Source organism: Epinephelus fuscoguttatus, linkage group LG2 (genome assembly GCF_011397635.1).
Source record: "Epinephelus fuscoguttatus linkage group LG2, E.fuscoguttatus.final_Chr_v1".
In the NCBI taxonomy this organism is placed as follows: Eukaryota; Metazoa; Chordata; class Actinopteri; order Perciformes; family Serranidae; genus Epinephelus; species Epinephelus fuscoguttatus.
In genome coordinates this window covers 30,271,557-30,290,175 of record NC_064753.1, presented here as the reverse complement: position 1 = coordinate 30,290,175, position 18,619 = coordinate 30,271,557, and the positions used below count along the sequence as shown (strand labels likewise).

Sequence of the window (18,619 nt, the reverse complement as noted above, 5' to 3'; positions counted from 1 at the left end):
ATTGTGCCTGTCATTACTGTTATTAAACTACTTTTCCTACAATGTTTTCTTCTTTTGTTAAAAAGTAAAAAGTGCCTGCTGTGTAAAACCCCCATTAGCTTCAAATCCAGCCTTTTTTGAGAGAACGGAGAGCAATGACCAACTCATGAATAGAAACCCACTTGAGTTTTTTTATACTGCAGTGCTGCTTTTTCAAAGTGATAGTTTGAATCCTGTGAAGTGGGGTTGTATGAGGCACTTATCCATAATCAGTGTTACCTACAATAGATGGTGGTTGGCACGCCCTCAGTTTAGAGAAGCAGACAGCAATACTGCCACAGAGCCTAAGCCATGTACTGCTGTAGATAGAGGCAGGAGCAACATATATTTTAGCTACCATTATATCGCTCTCTTCAAAGCCAAACTCCATTCAGGAAAACAGTGATTTAACATCCCTGAACAAAAGATGGTTGTGTTAGTGTTTTAAAGAGTTAGTTCAGATTCACCAAAGTCACAAAATAACACACATTAACTAGGGCCCAACCAATTTATCGGCCGGCCAATTTAATCGGCCGATTATAGCCGTGTTCAAATTGTTCATATGCTGCTTGTTCCACACAATTTCTGATAATAAAAGTATTTGAAAATAGTGAAATGTTCTTCCTTCAATTTATATCTTTGTAACAAGTGTTTGAACTATATTTAAGCCATCAAAAGCAGGTATTTTGGGGGTTTTTTAAACTGAGAAACGTTTAAAAAAAAAAAAAAAAAAAAAAAAAGGCCAATATATCGGTTATCGGATTTTTTTATTCCATAATATCGGAATCGGCATCGCCCCCAAAAAATCCATATCGGTAAGGCCCTAAAATTAATTAACTGATGGAGGCGACAGTAGATCAGCAATTCTTGTGACTTTGACGAGAGCAAAGATGGGGAACTCAGGAGGCTGTGGAACAGGCTGTGTGATGAAAAGTAAGCAGTGAAAATACTGAAGCTGTTATAGGTATTTTTAAGTGGGACTTTTTTTAGGTGGCTAAAATACATTTTGCCACAGCAGTACATCACATAACTTCTGTGTCAGTACTCCTGCCTCCTTAAACTGGAAGAGTGCTGACAGACATCTACTGTATGCAACACACTGACTACCTCATACAACTTTACTCCAAAAATTCAAACTAAAGAATGAGGCTATATCACACATTATTATTTTAAGATTATTTTTTGGCATTGTTTGATGGGGCAGTCTGGTAGGTGATGGGTGGCAGGCCGGAGTTGAGCCTGCAGCTGCTGTGGCAAGAACAGAGGTAAATTGTAACGAGAGCTGTTTATTAATTGACTTTAAGTTCTGTTGCCTGATCTGGTTGATGTGCTCTTTGTATGCCGATGTTTGTGTGTTTATTTTGTATTGCATACTTGAGATATAAAACAGCATTGTTAACGGTTCGAAAAGGGCAAGACTAGTGCATCTAGCTCATCACCTGACTTCATTTTCAGACAGGTAGCTTGGTATTGGTCAAGTATTGGTAAAGTAAACTTTAGTGGGACACCTGAAGTTAAACTGTGACACATATTGTTGTTTTAAAATAGAACATGCAGGATTCAGTCTGTCCTAGCTTTAACCTCTCAAAAACAGCTTACCTGCTCCGGTTGCCATCTCTGTCTGTCCTCAGGGGAGCGTGCATGTGCCTTGATGCCCCTCTGGAGGTCAGGGTTGTTGTGGTGCATGGAGGGCAGGTTCAGGGACTTGGGCCTGCTGTCGTGGCGATGGTGAACTGGTGGGTAGGGGGCTGGGTCAGGCTTGGGGTGAGGGTAGTCACTTGGTGCAGGGTCCTGCGCCAGCTCCTCTGGGCTTTGGTCAGTGCCGCTGCTTAGACTCCCCATGCTCATACTCATCTTGATCTCCGCAACAATTTGGTCAATGTCCTCCTCCGCCTCCTCCCCCGTCTCACCCTCTACCACCAGCACCTTACGGCTACGGTACGGAGAGACTCGCACTGAGTTCCCATTGTCCTCCGGGGCATAGTAGTCACCAGTGTAGGCCCTCCCATGTCTCTCCTCCTCGTCACCTTCCTCGTCTTCTTCCTCATTAGGGCAGTAATCCTCGCTCTCCGCCTCCTCCTCCTCCTCTCGGGTGTGCAGGGTGTCTTGCATGGGGGGTTGGTGGTGGAGATGGTGGTGATGGTGATGGTCCAGGATGGGTTCTGGTCTTCCATTGTATATCTGTTCATCCGGATCTTGCTCCACCACCTCACAGCGAACCTCCCCCTCTCCCTCACCCCACTCCTCCACCCTGTGCCTCTCACGTCCCGCCCACTGCTCCTGCCTGACCTGGCCCTCCTCTCTCCACTCCTCCCTCACCTCTTCCTCCTCCTCTCTCCACTCTTCCCTCACCTCTTCCTCTTCTTCTCTCCACTCTTCCCTCACCTCTTCCTCCTCTTCTCTCCATTCTTCCCTCACTGCCCCCTCTCCCTCCTCATCTTCCACCCATTCTTCCTCTCTCACCTCCCCCTCACCCTCGCCCTCCTCGGCCCACCCTTCCACAGCCTCCTGACATTCATCGGTGTGAGCTCCGCCCGGCTGCGCGGTGTTGGCGCAGTTCCCCTGACTGTGGCTGTGGTTGCAGTCTCCCTGGCTGCTGCAATCCATACCTTCCAGGTAACTGTCGTCCTCTGGGCAGTAGCGGATGTAGTAAGTCACACCTTCATCCTCCTCTGCGAGCCCTGTGGGGTCAAATAATCACAAACACGTGTCCTGATACCAGGAGCTTCTTTGTTGAACTCACAATAAGCACTGAGCTACTAAACAGGGACTCATTAGGGACAGGAATCAATAATCAGTTCCCTTTTAAAACCAGTGCCAAATTTGTAAAGAATCCTGGGATTCATTTAGGTTGTATTTGTCATCATCAATTAATTTTACCTAGCAAACATTTGTTGGAAGTTGATTTCATATCCCTGGCCAAAAATGGTCGCATCAGACGCCAAAAACTACAATCCCATTATGAGGCAGATGGACGGAAAGGGACGTTGTTCCACATCCAATAACGGTCCATTCAGTAACTATTAATCATGTGACTGCTATAGAAAAAAGCAAATGTGTTTAACTTTGTTTTTATACAACATTTTATTGACTATTTATTTGTTTGGTTGTGAAATGGTTGTGATGAGACAGCCACAATGTGACATCCACCCAGTCCAAGGACCAATATTACTCAACGCACATTTTTTTAAATATTAAAAAGATGTTTATGCCATTTCTGTATGTCTACATGTAACTTATATATCTGCCCGGAGACAAGTTGAAACAGGCAGCTACATGCAACTCGCCGTTCTGCAATGCTCTAAAACCCTGCCGGTTCACACCAATGCAACTAGATGAGACAGTGCATCATCTCTATGCAACAACTATCTGCACTCCTGTTCTTATTTTCAGCTTTTCAGGTTTATTTTGGGGCTGAATATAATTTGTAGCTTCTTAAAATATGAATGAGGATAGTGATATTGAGATACTGGCTACAGCTGCATTTGTAGTAGTGATGAAACTGTGAAAAACTTAAACAAAACAAGCATCAGATGGACTGTATTCATAATAGATACGCCAACCACCACCAATTAATCAGTCAATGAGCATTAGTGTGTGGGGGGGCATAAGCACATACAGCGAGCAGCAGCGACCCACCGTCTGACACCGGCACACTGTGAGGACGAAAACAGGTGACATGCTTTACGTTCTAAAACCAGCCGCCGGCAATGTGACCAGCTGAGTTTCAGGTGACACCGTAAGCCGCCTTGAGTTGAGCTGAGACCGGCCGGTTCACACCGCTGCAATTTTTCTCTGCAACGTTTCATCTCGTCTGGGATGTTTGGTCTGAACTGGGCTTTATAGTTTTAGGCCTGTGGTGTTTATAAGAGTCAGAAGTCTTTTTTTCCAAGCTGTCTTTGATTGCACATGAAAGTAGCAGCCTTCAGGGCTTTTTGCCAGAAAGTCAGGTGTTGTAGTGTGAAAAGCGACAAAGTCCACACAGATGGAAAGCTGGGGTGGATAAAGGGGTGATTTTCACCTAGGAGATGGGAGTTGGAGTCCCGTGTGAGTCAGCATTAGTTTATAATTGGTCGTGTTAATGTCACATTTTGTCGTTGCTAGGAAGCCCAGGAAGAATGTCCAGCTGAAGGCCAGGTAAACTTTCATTTTGGAACTATTTTTTAACCCCAAGAGGAAGTCTTGATTGGACGTTCAAACAACAGTTATTAAATGTCTCAATGTTTGCTGGGTTGTACACAGTCACTTCACACTGGGACTCAAAGTTTCTGAGTTTATTTTTATGTGGATCCTCTCATGCTGCCAAAAGAAATGATGTTTGAACTTGTGGGGATATTTTTTTTTTGCCAAATTGCACCCTTGCTCGAATTCACACATACAAAAGCATGGTTTCAAGCAACAGTGCCAACATGTTTTGAAGTATGAATATCTGAATGGCAAATTAGCACTTTTGTTGATGCAGTGGAGTCCGACTGTTACTTTCTGTTTGTTTTTTTCCGCTCTCCTCTACACGCTGTTACTTATTTTGTTCAATTTAGTTCTTACTCAACAGAGATGAAAAGACAAATAATAAATATGTGCTTTTGTCTCCCTCAACATTTTCTCAAACAAAAATGAATAAAGTTAAGAGTCAATAATGGAAGAATGGATACTGGAAGGGTGATACTGATCAAATATTAATTATCCACATGATTAACATCATGCTCCTCACCATCATCATAGTCCTCTTCATCATCAGAGGTGTTATTAATGTAGTCAGAGCTGGAGTCGTCGTCCAGGCTGTCAGCTCCACCATGGAAGTCTGCCCGGTCATGGTCATCTTGGTCATGCTCATGTTCTGGCGTGGAGGGTGTTGCTGGCCGCTGGTCCTCCAGTTCTGGTTCTGCTTGGTTGCTGTACCGCTTCACTTCAACCTCTGCATCTACATCCACTTCTGGATGATTGTGACTTACGTCTTGAGGCTTGCGGGAAGAGTATTGTGCCTTACAGGAACGGGGGAGTGGTTTCGGATCATGAGGCTCTTTGGGGTAGCGGACTGGGCGTTGCCTAGGGGGGAGGGCTTTCAGATCACATGACTCTGTAGGATGAGGGGTGGGACAGGGGGCGGGGCCTGGAGCAGCCATACTGTTTCCTCCACTGGTCCCCGGCCTCTTCCTATGAGCCATGGCTGACGGCTTAGAGGCCATGCATTGTTACTGGATTGATCCTAGAAGACAGACAGAGACACAGGGGCATAGCATTAATAGAAATTATTAAAATAAAAATGTTCAAGGCTTAAACTAGTAAACTTTTGAACTTTTAAGACAAATACAACTGTTTTCTCGTATGCTTCAGCAAAACAAGAAAATTTATACCACCTCACATCAAAATGGTAAATCTGCTCACAGTAGAGTAGTCCTTTATCAAACACACGGCATCATCCTCCACTTGTCTTTTTCTGCACTTGCATACAGCTGCAACATATTTTCAGTGCCTGACAAACCAATCTATTCCTGTAATTGAGCACGACAGTCTCTGGTTTACTTTGCCTACATTCAGAGGAACTCCTTTGTGCTTATTTAGCAAAACTTCTGCTTCAAATACAACAACACTGGGCTCAATATATCACTCAGGCTCAACTGCAGAACAATAGAGACAAAGAGCAGAGCTGTTTTAAGCATTCTGCCTCCACATAAACCTAACGGGACCCTTCCAGAGAAGAAATCAATAGTTAAATCAAGGTCATCTCACATAGGTGCTGCACATGTGACCTGATACCATACAACTTGTATTGATCCTATAGTAGCTTGCTGCTGAGAATGGTCAACCCCGGGAGACAATAAAGTCTTGTTCTGCATGAAGCACAGATGAAAAGAAAGAAAAACATTTCTTGCTGTGTTGAGCAAGTAGCCTAAGAGCTTGCAGGAAACAAAAACTCCAGGTGGACATGTTTGTTCCCATTTCAGCAAAACATCATGAAGCTGAACTTCTACCTGCTTCAGTCTGGTGTGATTACTGTAAAGAAATTTATGGAAACAAATGCCTCATGTCACCACCAAACATCAATTACTAGTAGGAATGCACTGATTGTGAAATTCTGGACTGATACTGATACAGATGTTTAAAATATCAATTTGGCCGACAGCCGATAGTTAATAGCCAATAGCTGCTAGCCGATAGCTGCTAGCCAGTAGCCGATAGCTGGTGGCTGATAAATGATAGCTGCTAGCTGCTAGCTGATAGCCAATAGCTAATAGCTGATAGCCAATAACTGATAGCCGATAGCTGATAGCCAACAGCTGATAGTCGACAATTGATAGCTGATAGCCAATAGCTGAAAGCCAATAGCTAATAGCCGATAGCTGCTAGCCAGTAGCCAACAGCCGATGGCTGATAGATGACAGCTGCTAGCCGACAGCTGCTGGCCAATAGCTGATAGCTAATAGCCAATAGCTGATAGCTGATAGCCGATACCAATGTTGTATCTTTGTTGATTTTGTTTTTGTTGTTATTTATTCCCACTCTTGTGCCAGGGAAATAAAAAATAATTATTAAAAAATGACATCTGTTTCAAAGTCATTTAGCCTTCATTACTCCACATTTGAATTAGCATAAATGTAATCATATAAATTTCTGAAACAACCTTTAATTTGGCCTTTTTTGTGGCTTCAAAAGTCTTTTCACTGTTACTATTGCTGTTTATAGTGCTTTGAAAACATCAATAAATTTCTCCTTCAAACATGTATTTGTTGACATTTCTGGATGAAAAATAAGTTCTAATAGATCACATTTGAACACAGCAAAGTGCCTTGCTCATCCTGCTGCCCCCGTGACCCGACCCCAAATAAGCAACGGATGAATGGACATTTGAACGCATCATGATAACATTAAAATTTACCCACTCATTTTTTCTGTGTAGAACTTGAACGTATCATAACAACTTAGTGCGACTTCCGTTAGCTGCTAGCAGCTAGTGGCTGGAGCTAACAGCTAATGTTAACTAGCTCTCCTCCTGCCAATTTCCACAAGAATTTGTTGTTCACAATGCAGCATTATCAGGGAAAAATAAGGTATGTTCCTTGGTGCGTCGATATTGGGTTTGCCGAGCCCTTTTGTCCTGAGGGCCTCCCGCAATAGATCTCTGTTTGTCCCAAACACGTTCTCTATTGTCCCCAGGATAACGGGACATGGTTAGTCTCTGACCCTGCTCTTTAGCCTGCCCAAAATTGATGTGACACAACAGAACAACATGGGACACTGCTAGCCTATCAGTGACATCATCTTATTTGCCAATAGGCCAAAGGCAGTCAGCAAGACAAAGATCGGCTGAAACTGATGTCTGGCTGATAAGTCACTGTGTCCCTGATAACTAAACTATAAAAACAATCACTAGTCCTTTAAGAGCTAATCCATCTTGATGAAGAAAGATTTATTGGTAGATAAAGACGGTATTCTAGCATCAGTTATTTTAATATTCAGAGCGACCAAGAAGAGGCAACTGCAATGGTGACAAGAACAGATCGGTATTAGCCTTTCTTTCCCCATTATAAAAATGGATCTTATTTTAAAAAAGGAACACAAACAAGATAAAGGATATCCTATAAATCATGAATGAATCCTATTACAGACATAAAAAAGAAGTACACAGGTATGCAGGCCAGCATCAACACACACAAACAGATTCCAGGATGAGAGCCATAAAAGCACTTTACCATTAGCTGTACTGCATTTTAACAACCAACCAAAAAAGTTCAGGGTATTTTTTTCCTCCTGTCAAGCATGCCCCTTTATACCCTGTCATCCATTTTGTCGCCATCCCCACTGTTGTGCCATCCAGTTGCCATGAACAACTGCCCTCAGAGGGGTGTTGTTGCTGCTTTCCCCCCTTTTTCCCTTCACCATAATTACATTTTCCATCACCAGAGCTTACACCGGTTAATTAGCTCTGCACAACCTGGCACAAACACATCCCTTCTAAAACACAAACAATACAGATAGGAGCACACACACACACACAGTTACACACACACACACACACACACACACACACACACACACACACACACACACACACACAGAAACACATGCACACAGTTGGTTGTTCCACAGGTAGCCAAGTCAGGGGACAAAGATTACATGTGCACACAAAGCTTATGCACTAGGCTGACTGGCTCTTGTTGCTGTATGCAACAGACATGTTATAAATACATAAGAGCACTTCCATGGAGGTCACTGATCCACAATATTTGTGCTGTTAATGCACACAAAGACACGTGCACACTATACAAATGATGAAATATAGCAACATGTTCTGGACATCTACTGAAGCACTTTGTTCATTATTTAAAACATCTCAAAAAGGTTTTTACTCCAAACTTTTGCCATTAACGTAAAAATGACCTCAGCTTGTTAACATCTACAGGAAACCATGCACTAACTGTGTCTCTTACCTGAGGTCTGGAGCTGGGGTGTAGTATACAATAGCAATGGGATCTGCTCAAACAACGGCCCCATCCTCCCTCCGCCTGACCCTCCCATCTCTCTTCGCTCCTCCCTTCCCCCCACAAGCTACTACACAGCATGCATCTCCCTGACTCCACCCTCTTTCTTCCTGCACATTATATCCCAGCATCCTCCTGTAGAGACCCAGCCCCGCTGTGTTCACTCCCCCAGAGCTGAGGGTAAGGATTGGTAACTATGGGTAACTGCATCCCCAAGGGACTGATACCCTTTGACCTCTTCTTTGTTGGCCTCCTAGACTCACAGGCCTCCTGTTTTTGTGTGGTGTTGCGTGAATGCGTCTGTATTTGTGTTTCAAATCATGTCATTCATATGTTTTTTGCTTTTTAGATTTTTATATATATATATGTGTGTGTGTGTATATATATACACACACACACACACACACACACACACACACACACATATATATATATATATATATATATATATATATATATATGTATATATAACAAAACTATAAGTCCCTATAGCCAGGTGGCTTTTCCCAAATCTGCTTTGTCTGGCATGTACTTTAGATTTGACTGTGTTTTTGGAATTTGCATGCATTTGTACATCACAAGATACATAGGGGATCTGTTGAGCTGGTTTAGTACCAATAGAAAAGATTTATAATGAATATTGACACATGGTACAACTGTGCTTACACATACAGGATGTGTCTACATGTCATGAGGCTGGTTTGTATTTGCATTTATGATCTTTCAATTTGTTTATCTAATGTATTGTTTACAAACTGATACATAACCCCCACTTTAAAACTGCATGACCACAAATCTGCTTCAAAATACTTCTACATTTCTTTTGAAATTTTGGGAATTTATTTTGGCACTGAAGCTCACAAAGATCCCTAAACAATCAATGCATTCCTTATGCATTAATTATGGCTTTTCATAAGAGTTCCACTTTATTTGTAATTACATGATGAACCCTAATTTTCATTAAATGGTGCCTATTGCTCGACAAAACTATCCCAAATTTCTTTGGCAAGTAGATTAGGAGGAGACACTGCAGGAGAGGACAGGCTGCAGTGTTATATGGAGGTAAATCCAGACTGCTGGTGAGTTATTTTCACTAATGCAGGCTGAGAATGTATGTCAATATCTGCAGTCCACTGGTGAGGCAACACAGTCATCTTTTGGCTTTGGCCATGCCTGTCATCTAATTTCTCATAGCACAGACCTAACTAAAATCTGTTGGCATCTGTTCAGGTCATAGATCAGTAATTTTAGGGTCTTAACAGAAAATTTCTGACATAATTTCATGACAAAATTTGCAGGCAGTTTTATTTGGATTGTTACTTAAATCTCAATTAAATTCTCTGAAGGTTGTTTCTTTTCTTCCCCTGTCTCCGTCCACTAGGGTTACAACAGTATGAGATTTTCATGGTAGGATAACTCTCAGTAAATATCATGGTTTCATGGTATACGGTATAAAACTATTATAATGTTATCAATTTCATTGTCCTTTAAAGATTTTTTTCTTTGGTTGAACAAACCCCTTATTTTAACTGAAACTTAAGACCGGTTTTTTGATGGAAGTACGTGTAAAATTTATTTGGAAATAAACAAAATAAAGGTGAGATGATCTGTCTGGTTGCATCCTTTTTAATAAAGTAGATAGCCAGATGTACACGGTATGAGAACCGTCAATGCTCACCCTTTCCTTTCGAGGAGCTACATTAATTTGTTTGTTCTTTACCAGCTGTTTTGAGAGTTGTCAGAACATTCGTTAAACTCCAGCTAAGGACATAACATGGTCAGCACCTAATACTTTAAGCCACCAGGACGCCCTTTGTGAAGCGGATGTGTTTGTATTCTGTTTTCCTCCTACAAGATCTCTAACTTGCCCATGTGAGTTTAAAAGACTGTGTTTCCCAGTTAGTCTCTCCAGGACAGGTTGTTTCTCTGCCTTCCTCCTGGCTAATGTATGCAGGGATATGCTCCAGCCCCATGGAAACCTGAATAGAAATAGAGTGGCTAAAGAAAATGAACCAATGATTGGTGCAAAAAGAAATCAGAATCCAGCTGGCTCAATCACTGTACATTTCTTTCTACATCCCACCTGCATACACACACACGCACACAAAATATCCGTCTCCCACATAAATGAGCTGAAATGTAGGCACTGATTCAAGCTGTTACCTTCATCACTAAAAAAGGCTTCAGACACACACACACTGGCAGTACTAAGAGCAGCATACCAGCCTGCCTGCTTGCCTGCAGTATCCCAGTTGTCTGTTGTGCCACTTGTGCCGGACGGTCTCCACGGACAGACCTATTCATGTCTGCCACACAGCACCTCATCTACAGTAAGATAAAGCCTGAAATTACCCTCAGAGCCTTGTTTGGCAGACATATGTCTTGAAATTGTGTATGTGTGTGTTTGTGTGAGTGTGTTTGTGTGAATCGTGTGTGTATGCAGAGGTAAAGCAGGGCTGGGGAGAGGACAGAGGGCGAGAGGAGCAGTCCGAAAGCAGCAGATGGCTCAGTCAGAGTGAGGGCCTCGGGAATACTAATGTCTCTCTGCCTTGAATTTTAAGATATGACCTCTGTTCACTCCAGTGAATTAGACTGTCAGGATTCAAACAGTGAAGAAGAGGCAAGACGGGACAGATGAATATGTGAAAGAACTATTGTGACAAAAGATAATCAGCCAAATGGTGACATAGCTATTCAAGTCTCCTTTAAATGAAGTAAGACAGAAATAAGTATCTCTGTTGATTCCATTAGCCGATGAATGGACAGATCCTTTCAGGGCATGGGACAGTAATGATCAAAATCACAGAGGTATTTAGCTGGGAGGTCTCCAACGTTCAGGTACATGGAAAGTTGAAAACATGACACAGCAATGACCAATCTCTCACACCTGCCAGTCATGATTCAGTAATGTTTCACAGAGTAAAAATATAGTTTTCTTGCATTATGGAGACATTTTTGTGCTTCTTACTTTCTGCATTTGTTCAAACCTCATTTTTCGACATGTTTGCTGCGGGCTCAGCTGTTTACAAGCTGCAAAGATCCTCATTTAACCACGGACATGAAACTATATGTGAGCTCTGAGGAGTGGGAGTGGAGGCAGTGGCTTGTTGGAAAGGTGGAGCATTGTGTTCTCGTCTGCTCCGAGTTCATTTCAATACTGATGTGATCTCATAAGCAAAAGGCAACTGCATGGCATGCAGCAGTTACCACAGTGGTAAACACCATCAGCATTAGCTGAGTGCCTTGCTCTGTCTGTATTTGACCTTTTTGTAAGATTTGTTTACCCTGCAGTTGACTCTGTTGATCTTACTGCATAGCTACGAAATTCTTTGCAAATTCTGGAAAATATGACTGAATCATGTCTGAGCCATAAAGCTTTCATGTTGTCTCTCTTCTGCTTCTACTTTCTTTTTCATCTTTTATTTTCTGAGATCTAGCCAAATAACAAGGGTTACTAAGGATGTGATATCCACTTCTTGAAATATATAATACAATCAATACAAAACAGTTCTTTCTAAAACCACAAAAACCCTCTTATTTTTTGTTTAAAATGTAACAAAACAAGGCCCTGAATTATTTAGTAGTAGTAGTAGTAATACGTACAGTTCACAATAAGTGGGTTCTTTTCATTTTGTTGGGTGGCAGACCTACTTTAACGAACACTTTATTATTAGCTGAGCCAATGCAAAGTTGAAGCCCTCAGTCTACATAGCTAAATGAAACTCTAGCCAAAGATGCTTTGGCTAGAGTTTCATTTAGCTATAGCCAAAGATGCTTTTCATGCTCAGGCTTTAAGTCTTCTTTCGCACTCTGCCATTCACTCCTTGCACGCATGCTCACTGACTATCTCTAGGTGTCATTGTCTTGGTCTGTCAATTGAGTCATCAGCTGATTCACTATCAACCAATAGCACAGCGACACACCTTCTCTGTCAGCCTATCATCTTACTGCTCCTCAAATATGGTTCTTTCTCTGCCATAGTTCTTTCTTGCTGCCCTTGTGACAGCCTCAACCTACTCATCACCACCTGGTCTTTACGGATTCATCAGCCTAATTCGCCTAGCAGCCTCAGAGTCATCAGCCACCACCACCACAACCACCACCACCACCACCACCAGTGTCTGGAGTCCATAGAGAGATTTATCCTGCCGCTTAAATGTCCCTCAATCACTTATGTTAAATCTTAATCATCACAAATAATATGTATATCTGTACACTCATCTTTCATATTAAATATTACCTTTACTTCACTCTTCTGTCTCTCCTGATTGGACTGCTTTATTATAGTACATGTTGCATCTCGCAGCTGTTTGACTGACTACATGTTTGATCTGGTTATCTTACAACTTCTCTGTCTTTTGTTTTGTTTTTTAATGTTACAACGTTAGCTTCTTTAAAGATGTGTCCAAGGGGAGTAGCCTGGAAATCCAGACACAAATCTAGAAAGATTCTGAGTCTGGCCCTCACCGATACACCCTTCCTACCCAAGGGGCGGCACTAACTGAGGCATATTAAATGCCGCCGCATGCAATTGGATAGACAGCCAATCAGAGCAAAAGACAAGGTGACGTATTCATTGCACTAAGCCCCATTTGTTTGCCGACCAGTGGGGCTAACTGATATATTATGCTTCTGCTGTATCCCAACGGCAAAACAGCAAAAACGTCCTTCCTGGAAACGAAGGCTTCTAGAGCAGTCTTCTGTTCCTCTCTCAAGGATTAGGCTTAGCGTTTCTTCCAAAGCTAAACTGAATGGAGGCGGTCCTTCGACAGCTGCCACCTTGTCTGTTTACTTTTAGGGCGCAGCGCTGTCATCATCATGTTACGCCCGCCTCCGTCAGATAGACTGATCTGATTGGTCTGATGGTGATTAAACGGGCTCTGCTCATTGGGGCCAGATCCCTGTGCAGAGCAAATTCAAATTTGCTAAGTGCGGGGCATCTGGCTCTAATCTAGCATTGCATGATATTATAATTGATCTTTTGTTTACAGCCTATTAAGTTTGTGTAACAAGCATTAAACAAGCACAAACTGAATGCTAAATTCTGGGCTGATGATACAATCCTACTGAAAACAAGAAGGTAACTGTTAACATTAAATCATTCTGCTCCACTGTGTGAGAGCCTGAATGTGCATATACTGTAGTCTAAATGATGTCTTTGGGGTTAAGTCTTACTTCTGCTTGCGGCTCATTTTTCACAATGAAAGGGAAAAAAGCGTCTGCTGGATTTAGAGTTAAAAGGAGACAAAACAGGAATGGGATATGGAGGAGTTCACAGAGTTTCTGGGGAGAAAGTGAGAATAGAGAGAAAGAATCTTCTCCATGTCATTTCTTTTAAAGATGGAGGCCTGGCTACCTGCTGCTACTCAGCACAGAGGAAATTGCTGTTTCAATTGAAGTGTGCTTTCTGCTTGGTGCTCTCTCTATTTTGCACAAACAGACACAAAGACTTGCAGAGAAAAATATAGACAGAGTGTCAGACGGAACAGTTTATAGCTTAAAAATCGTATTAAAAGTCTGATAACGCACACAAATGCCTCCATGAATACATGTAATGAGATGTAATGGAGGATATTCTCGGCTCAACTCAGTTAAACCACATTTAATAGGTGCAGAATAAATTTACCCATTCTTCAGGGCTTATATAAATTCATGGTAGATGTTATATTAGCATTGAATGGTCTAAGTCACTAAACATAGGGTCTTTAAAGGCAGGATCTAAGGTCCAGACAAACCAAACCAACTTCAGAGAACTTGCAGCAACAAAAGCCAATTGCTGCGTTGCCTCACATCACCTGTGACCAGCCCAAACATTTGCACATGACCACACTGTAAAGACTACAGCCAGCAGCTGACTAGCACATAAATTTGTGAATCCTTGGATATCAAAGAAATGGCCTGTCTTACTCTGCCTCTGACTGGCTTACCCTGACGTTCTTACCTAAATCTAACCAATCCAGCCAACGAAGGTAACAAGTACTAGCCAATCATAGGGAGCACAGGATGGATCATTCCTTCACTATCCTAGGTTTTGCAAATTTACAACCAGCACGTACGTTCTCTGCCTGCATGAGAGGAAATAACTCTTCAGACAAGGAGCCAGCTGTATTCTGTATTGCTCATTCAAAAGGGAACACCGGAAGAACTTCTTGATGCTAGTTAGCCAGTTAGCACTTTAACAATACAATACAACGTTGAAGGAACAGAGTGAATTTATCATGCGCTTGTGAACAATAACACAAACCATCATGAAATGTTTTGGCTAAAGAGCTCACTGACTAAAGAAAAACAATCTTTCCTTATGTAACATGTTCATTTTTGTCTTACGCCCCCTTGACTTTAGTTGTTTGTTTACTTTCCTCACTTCCATTTCTAATCGTGTGCGCTGGGCTAAACTGCCAATCAGAGTGATTTCATTCACTGACAGGCTCCAATGTCACCAACAGCAATTCAACATGCTGAAGTGGCAGAAAAAAAGTTGACTAGTGTCGACAAGGGCCAATGGTGCGGGACACACCACACCAACTAGAGCAACAAATGCTCACCAACAGCTCAACATTAACTGACCACTGGCTGCCTGTGTCAAGGCCCTTAAACATCAGCTGTGGTTGTACTGAAATTACTGCTGACCTGCTTCTAACCCATGCTGTCAGCATAAAAGTATCTCTTATATTATTTAACATTTAATTTTCAATTAAAGCAAAAAAGATCAAAACACAAGACAGATATCTGAAATGAACCATTATTTAAAAAAGCCCCACTAAACTCAACAGTTGTCTTTAAATTTAGATTCCAATTGGCACTGCATTTACAGTGTTAGTAAACCACATTTTTATACTACTCCTCTTTACCTCTCAGAGCTCCCTGCTCAAAATCCAGCATGAAATGCGTCATCCAGCAGATTATTGCTAGCTCTACGGTTGTTGCTCAAACTACAGATTGTATTCAACATTTTTGTATGCTCGCCACCACAGGCTCAAAGAATATCATATAATCTTTCCAGTGAAATACCTTTTTAATCACACTGATATCTGTTTCATTGGTTCATGGCATCTATGGTTAGAGATGTGACACCACATCGGACTCGGTCAATGATCTTGACCCCAGAAAAAGTAGCTGATACAGTATACAGCCTCATTACAAGGCAAAACATTTAGTAAAGTTTATTCAACTGTATTCATCTTTGAAGGAGTTTTAACCTGTGGTAGAGGGTCACTGAGTCAGCCAAGGTATAAAGCACTGTAGGTATGAACTGTGGGTTAACTACTGTATTAATCACTTCAGTTCAGTTCAGCTTTATAATCCCACTGGGGAACATAAGGTTTGCAGCCACGATAACCCAAGCAGTTCACAAGCACATAACAAAACATAACAAACCAAACAAAATAAGATCTTATTGAAGAGCACTTCCCACCAGTTCTTTTGTGCTGTAAAATGTAGACGCAGTCATTAGTCATCATTAATCATCCTACCTTCCCTTTTACTAGTTGCAGTATAACTGTAAAGTACCCACCTTCTTAGATACCATATTTAAATTCTCTTTTTCTCTCTTCTTTCAGCTGAGCTAAAATTGCTGGTTTTACATTTTGTTGGAAAGCGTAAGGAGTAAGAGTAAATTCAAGTATAATGGAGAGTAATTTGAATTTCTGCGATACTAAGAGTGTTAAACTGAAAATGTTGTGGTCCATGAAATGCTCTGTGCTGCCCTTTGTGGAGCTGCCATCCCTCACCTTTATTAGGGTCAGCTTTGACCACATGATCTTGTAAACATTTAACTGTATAACATTAAACTTCCCTTACAGCACTTCCACATCGTTAAACATATGTTGATAAATCGTGTAATAACCCGACCATGCTGACTTATGCAGCTTGTAAATAAAGAATAAAGGCACTATCAGAGAGAGACAGAGCGAGAAAATGAGTTTCCTCTCAGCTGTCTCATTGACATGCAGCGTTTGTTCTCCTTACAGCCTCCCACTCGCCTCAGGACGACAACAAGAGAGCGAAGCGGGAGACAGGAAGGGAAGGAAAGCAGAGACTTGGTGAGCAGCAGGAATGGCAAAGGACCACAGAACGCATCGCTCGCTCCCCCGCCAATCTGCCTGCCAATGTCCATCTCGCCACTTCAAGCACAACACCACAGACACACCCTCCTCCTTCACCCTTGACTGTTACCATGACAACTCTTTGTTTTTCAGCGCAGTCTCTCAGAGAAGGACTGTCTAAGCCAATCATCAAATCACCCCTTTTAGAGAACACACACACGAGCACACACACATTATTCACACTAGTATAGCATATTTTTAAGCAGTTTTGTAACAGACGAAATAGCAACACTTTTAGCATCAGCTGGTTTGAGTAAATTTGCCCCCTAACAACAACCAGATGGACATTTTTTTTCTTTTTTGTGTGGCCCAGCATCAGATAGCTTCAGGAACACAAGCAACAAACACATTCACAGCAGTGTAAAATGGTGTCCACAACTAAAGAGACTTTCCCCAGGAAAAAAAGGAAAAGTTGATCATTTTCACTACAAACAAAGCACTTTAAAACCTGAATAAAACTTAAAATGATGAAGAAAGAAATGTAAACCCACATTGTTTCTAATCGTTTTTAGCCAAGCTAGCTCTAGCGATTTGCCTGTGTCCATACCTTTGAATGCATTCACTCCACTGTGTTTGAGTTGACTGATTTGGGTGGCGTTGTGACATGAAACAGCTGTTTCTCGGTTAAAATAAAAAACAACCAATTTGAGCCGCGGGGTACTAACAGTCAACCAATCAGCCCAATGGGCGAAACTGAGGCCCCAGTTACACATAAAGCGCTTTGCGGGTTGCAGAATGCGAGGTGCACCACACTGCCTTTTTAAAAAAAAACTGAATGCCAGTAGTAAAAAAAACACTTGCTGCGCCTTTTTATTGTTGCCAGGCAGCCACGCCATTACCTCCTTACCCCAAACTTCCTGTGTCATCGTGGGATGGTGAGCCCAAAGCTGTCTTTGATCGCAAGACTATGACAACAGCCATCCTTGATCCTCACTGTGTTACGTAGGACCACCATTTTAGAGCCACGACCAAAGATATCGCCACATTACTGTCAAATTGGTCATCTTTCATCTGGGAAAGCACAAAATTGCACAGTGTGTATCAGGCTTAACGTGATGCTAGATTCACGCTGACGTGAGTTGCTAGTGATTGGTTAGGGAAAGTCAATTAAGGTGGATGCAACGTCAGACTGAAGATGGAAACGTGTAATGAGTTCTGTCTGATATCAGGAAATCTAGGGATGGCAATCCAGTTAGTCCACCACTTTGGTCCAGATTGAAGTATCTTTACAATTACTGGTTGGATTACCCTGATGGATCGCCTTGAAAGACGTTCATATTTCCCTGAAGATGAACTGTTATAACATTGGTAGTTCTCTGACTTTCCTTTAGTGCCATCATCAGAGCAGAATTTCAATTTGTCCAATACTTTGGTTTATGATCAAATACCTGCAAAACTAAGTGTATAATGTTTGTGTATTTTATTGACCATTTGGCTGCTGGCTGCAATATTTGCAAGGCAATGCAATGTTTTTATAAGTTGGCTTCTGAGTCAACAAAGTCATCAAACATATCAGCAAGAAAGAAAGTATTTATAGTAATAAAAATTACCAGTATAATACACATTGTGCATTTCTAAAACTTGTTGCATGTGACCACTGAATGCAACCAGAGCAAACTTTCACCAGGTTAACTCACAGTGTGAACACATACTTTAGTTTGTGGGCTCTGAGGTTGGCCAGGTGGCACATGGGGGCTAGGTTGGCCTACATTTTAAAGGAGGAACATGAAACACTCTCTAAAGTTTGCCTGGCAACAAGCCCAGCTTGCAGAGAGCTAAACACAGCTAAATGGCCCCAGAGGGAGACAGATACTGGGGCAATTTCACAGGGTTTAATTGAAGCTGTCAACTGGGTTTGGTTACTGATGAGAGGCAACGTTAGAGAGAGCGAGACAGATAAAAACAATTATGTTATTTTAATATGTAAAATGATTAACTTCGGGGTGAAAACAGTAAAAGCAGTCTTGACATCACACAAACACCCATTCGTTGTTGGGACTGCAACCACTGCACACA

The 18,619-nt window shown here is 41.9% G+C and overlaps 1 protein-coding gene across 3 annotated transcripts in view; it reads right to left on the bottom strand.

The window, feature by feature from the left end:
* The window catches only part of apba2b (amyloid beta (A4) precursor protein-binding, family A, member 2b), a 91,678-nt gene that overhangs the window by 36,017 nt on the left and 37,042 nt on the right, over positions 1-18,619 (bottom strand). For all 3 annotated transcript variants that reach the window (XM_049560088.1, XM_049560104.1, XM_049560096.1), the window contains 2 exons: positions 4,730-5,224; positions 1,618-2,699 (listed from right to left, as the gene is read on the bottom strand). In XM_049560088.1, coding sequence (XP_049416045.1) covers positions 1,618-2,699; positions 4,730-5,204 — 1,557 coding nt within the window. In that variant the 5' untranslated portion in view covers positions 5,205-5,224. The remainder of the gene's footprint in view (positions 1-1,617; positions 2,700-4,729; positions 5,225-18,619) is intronic.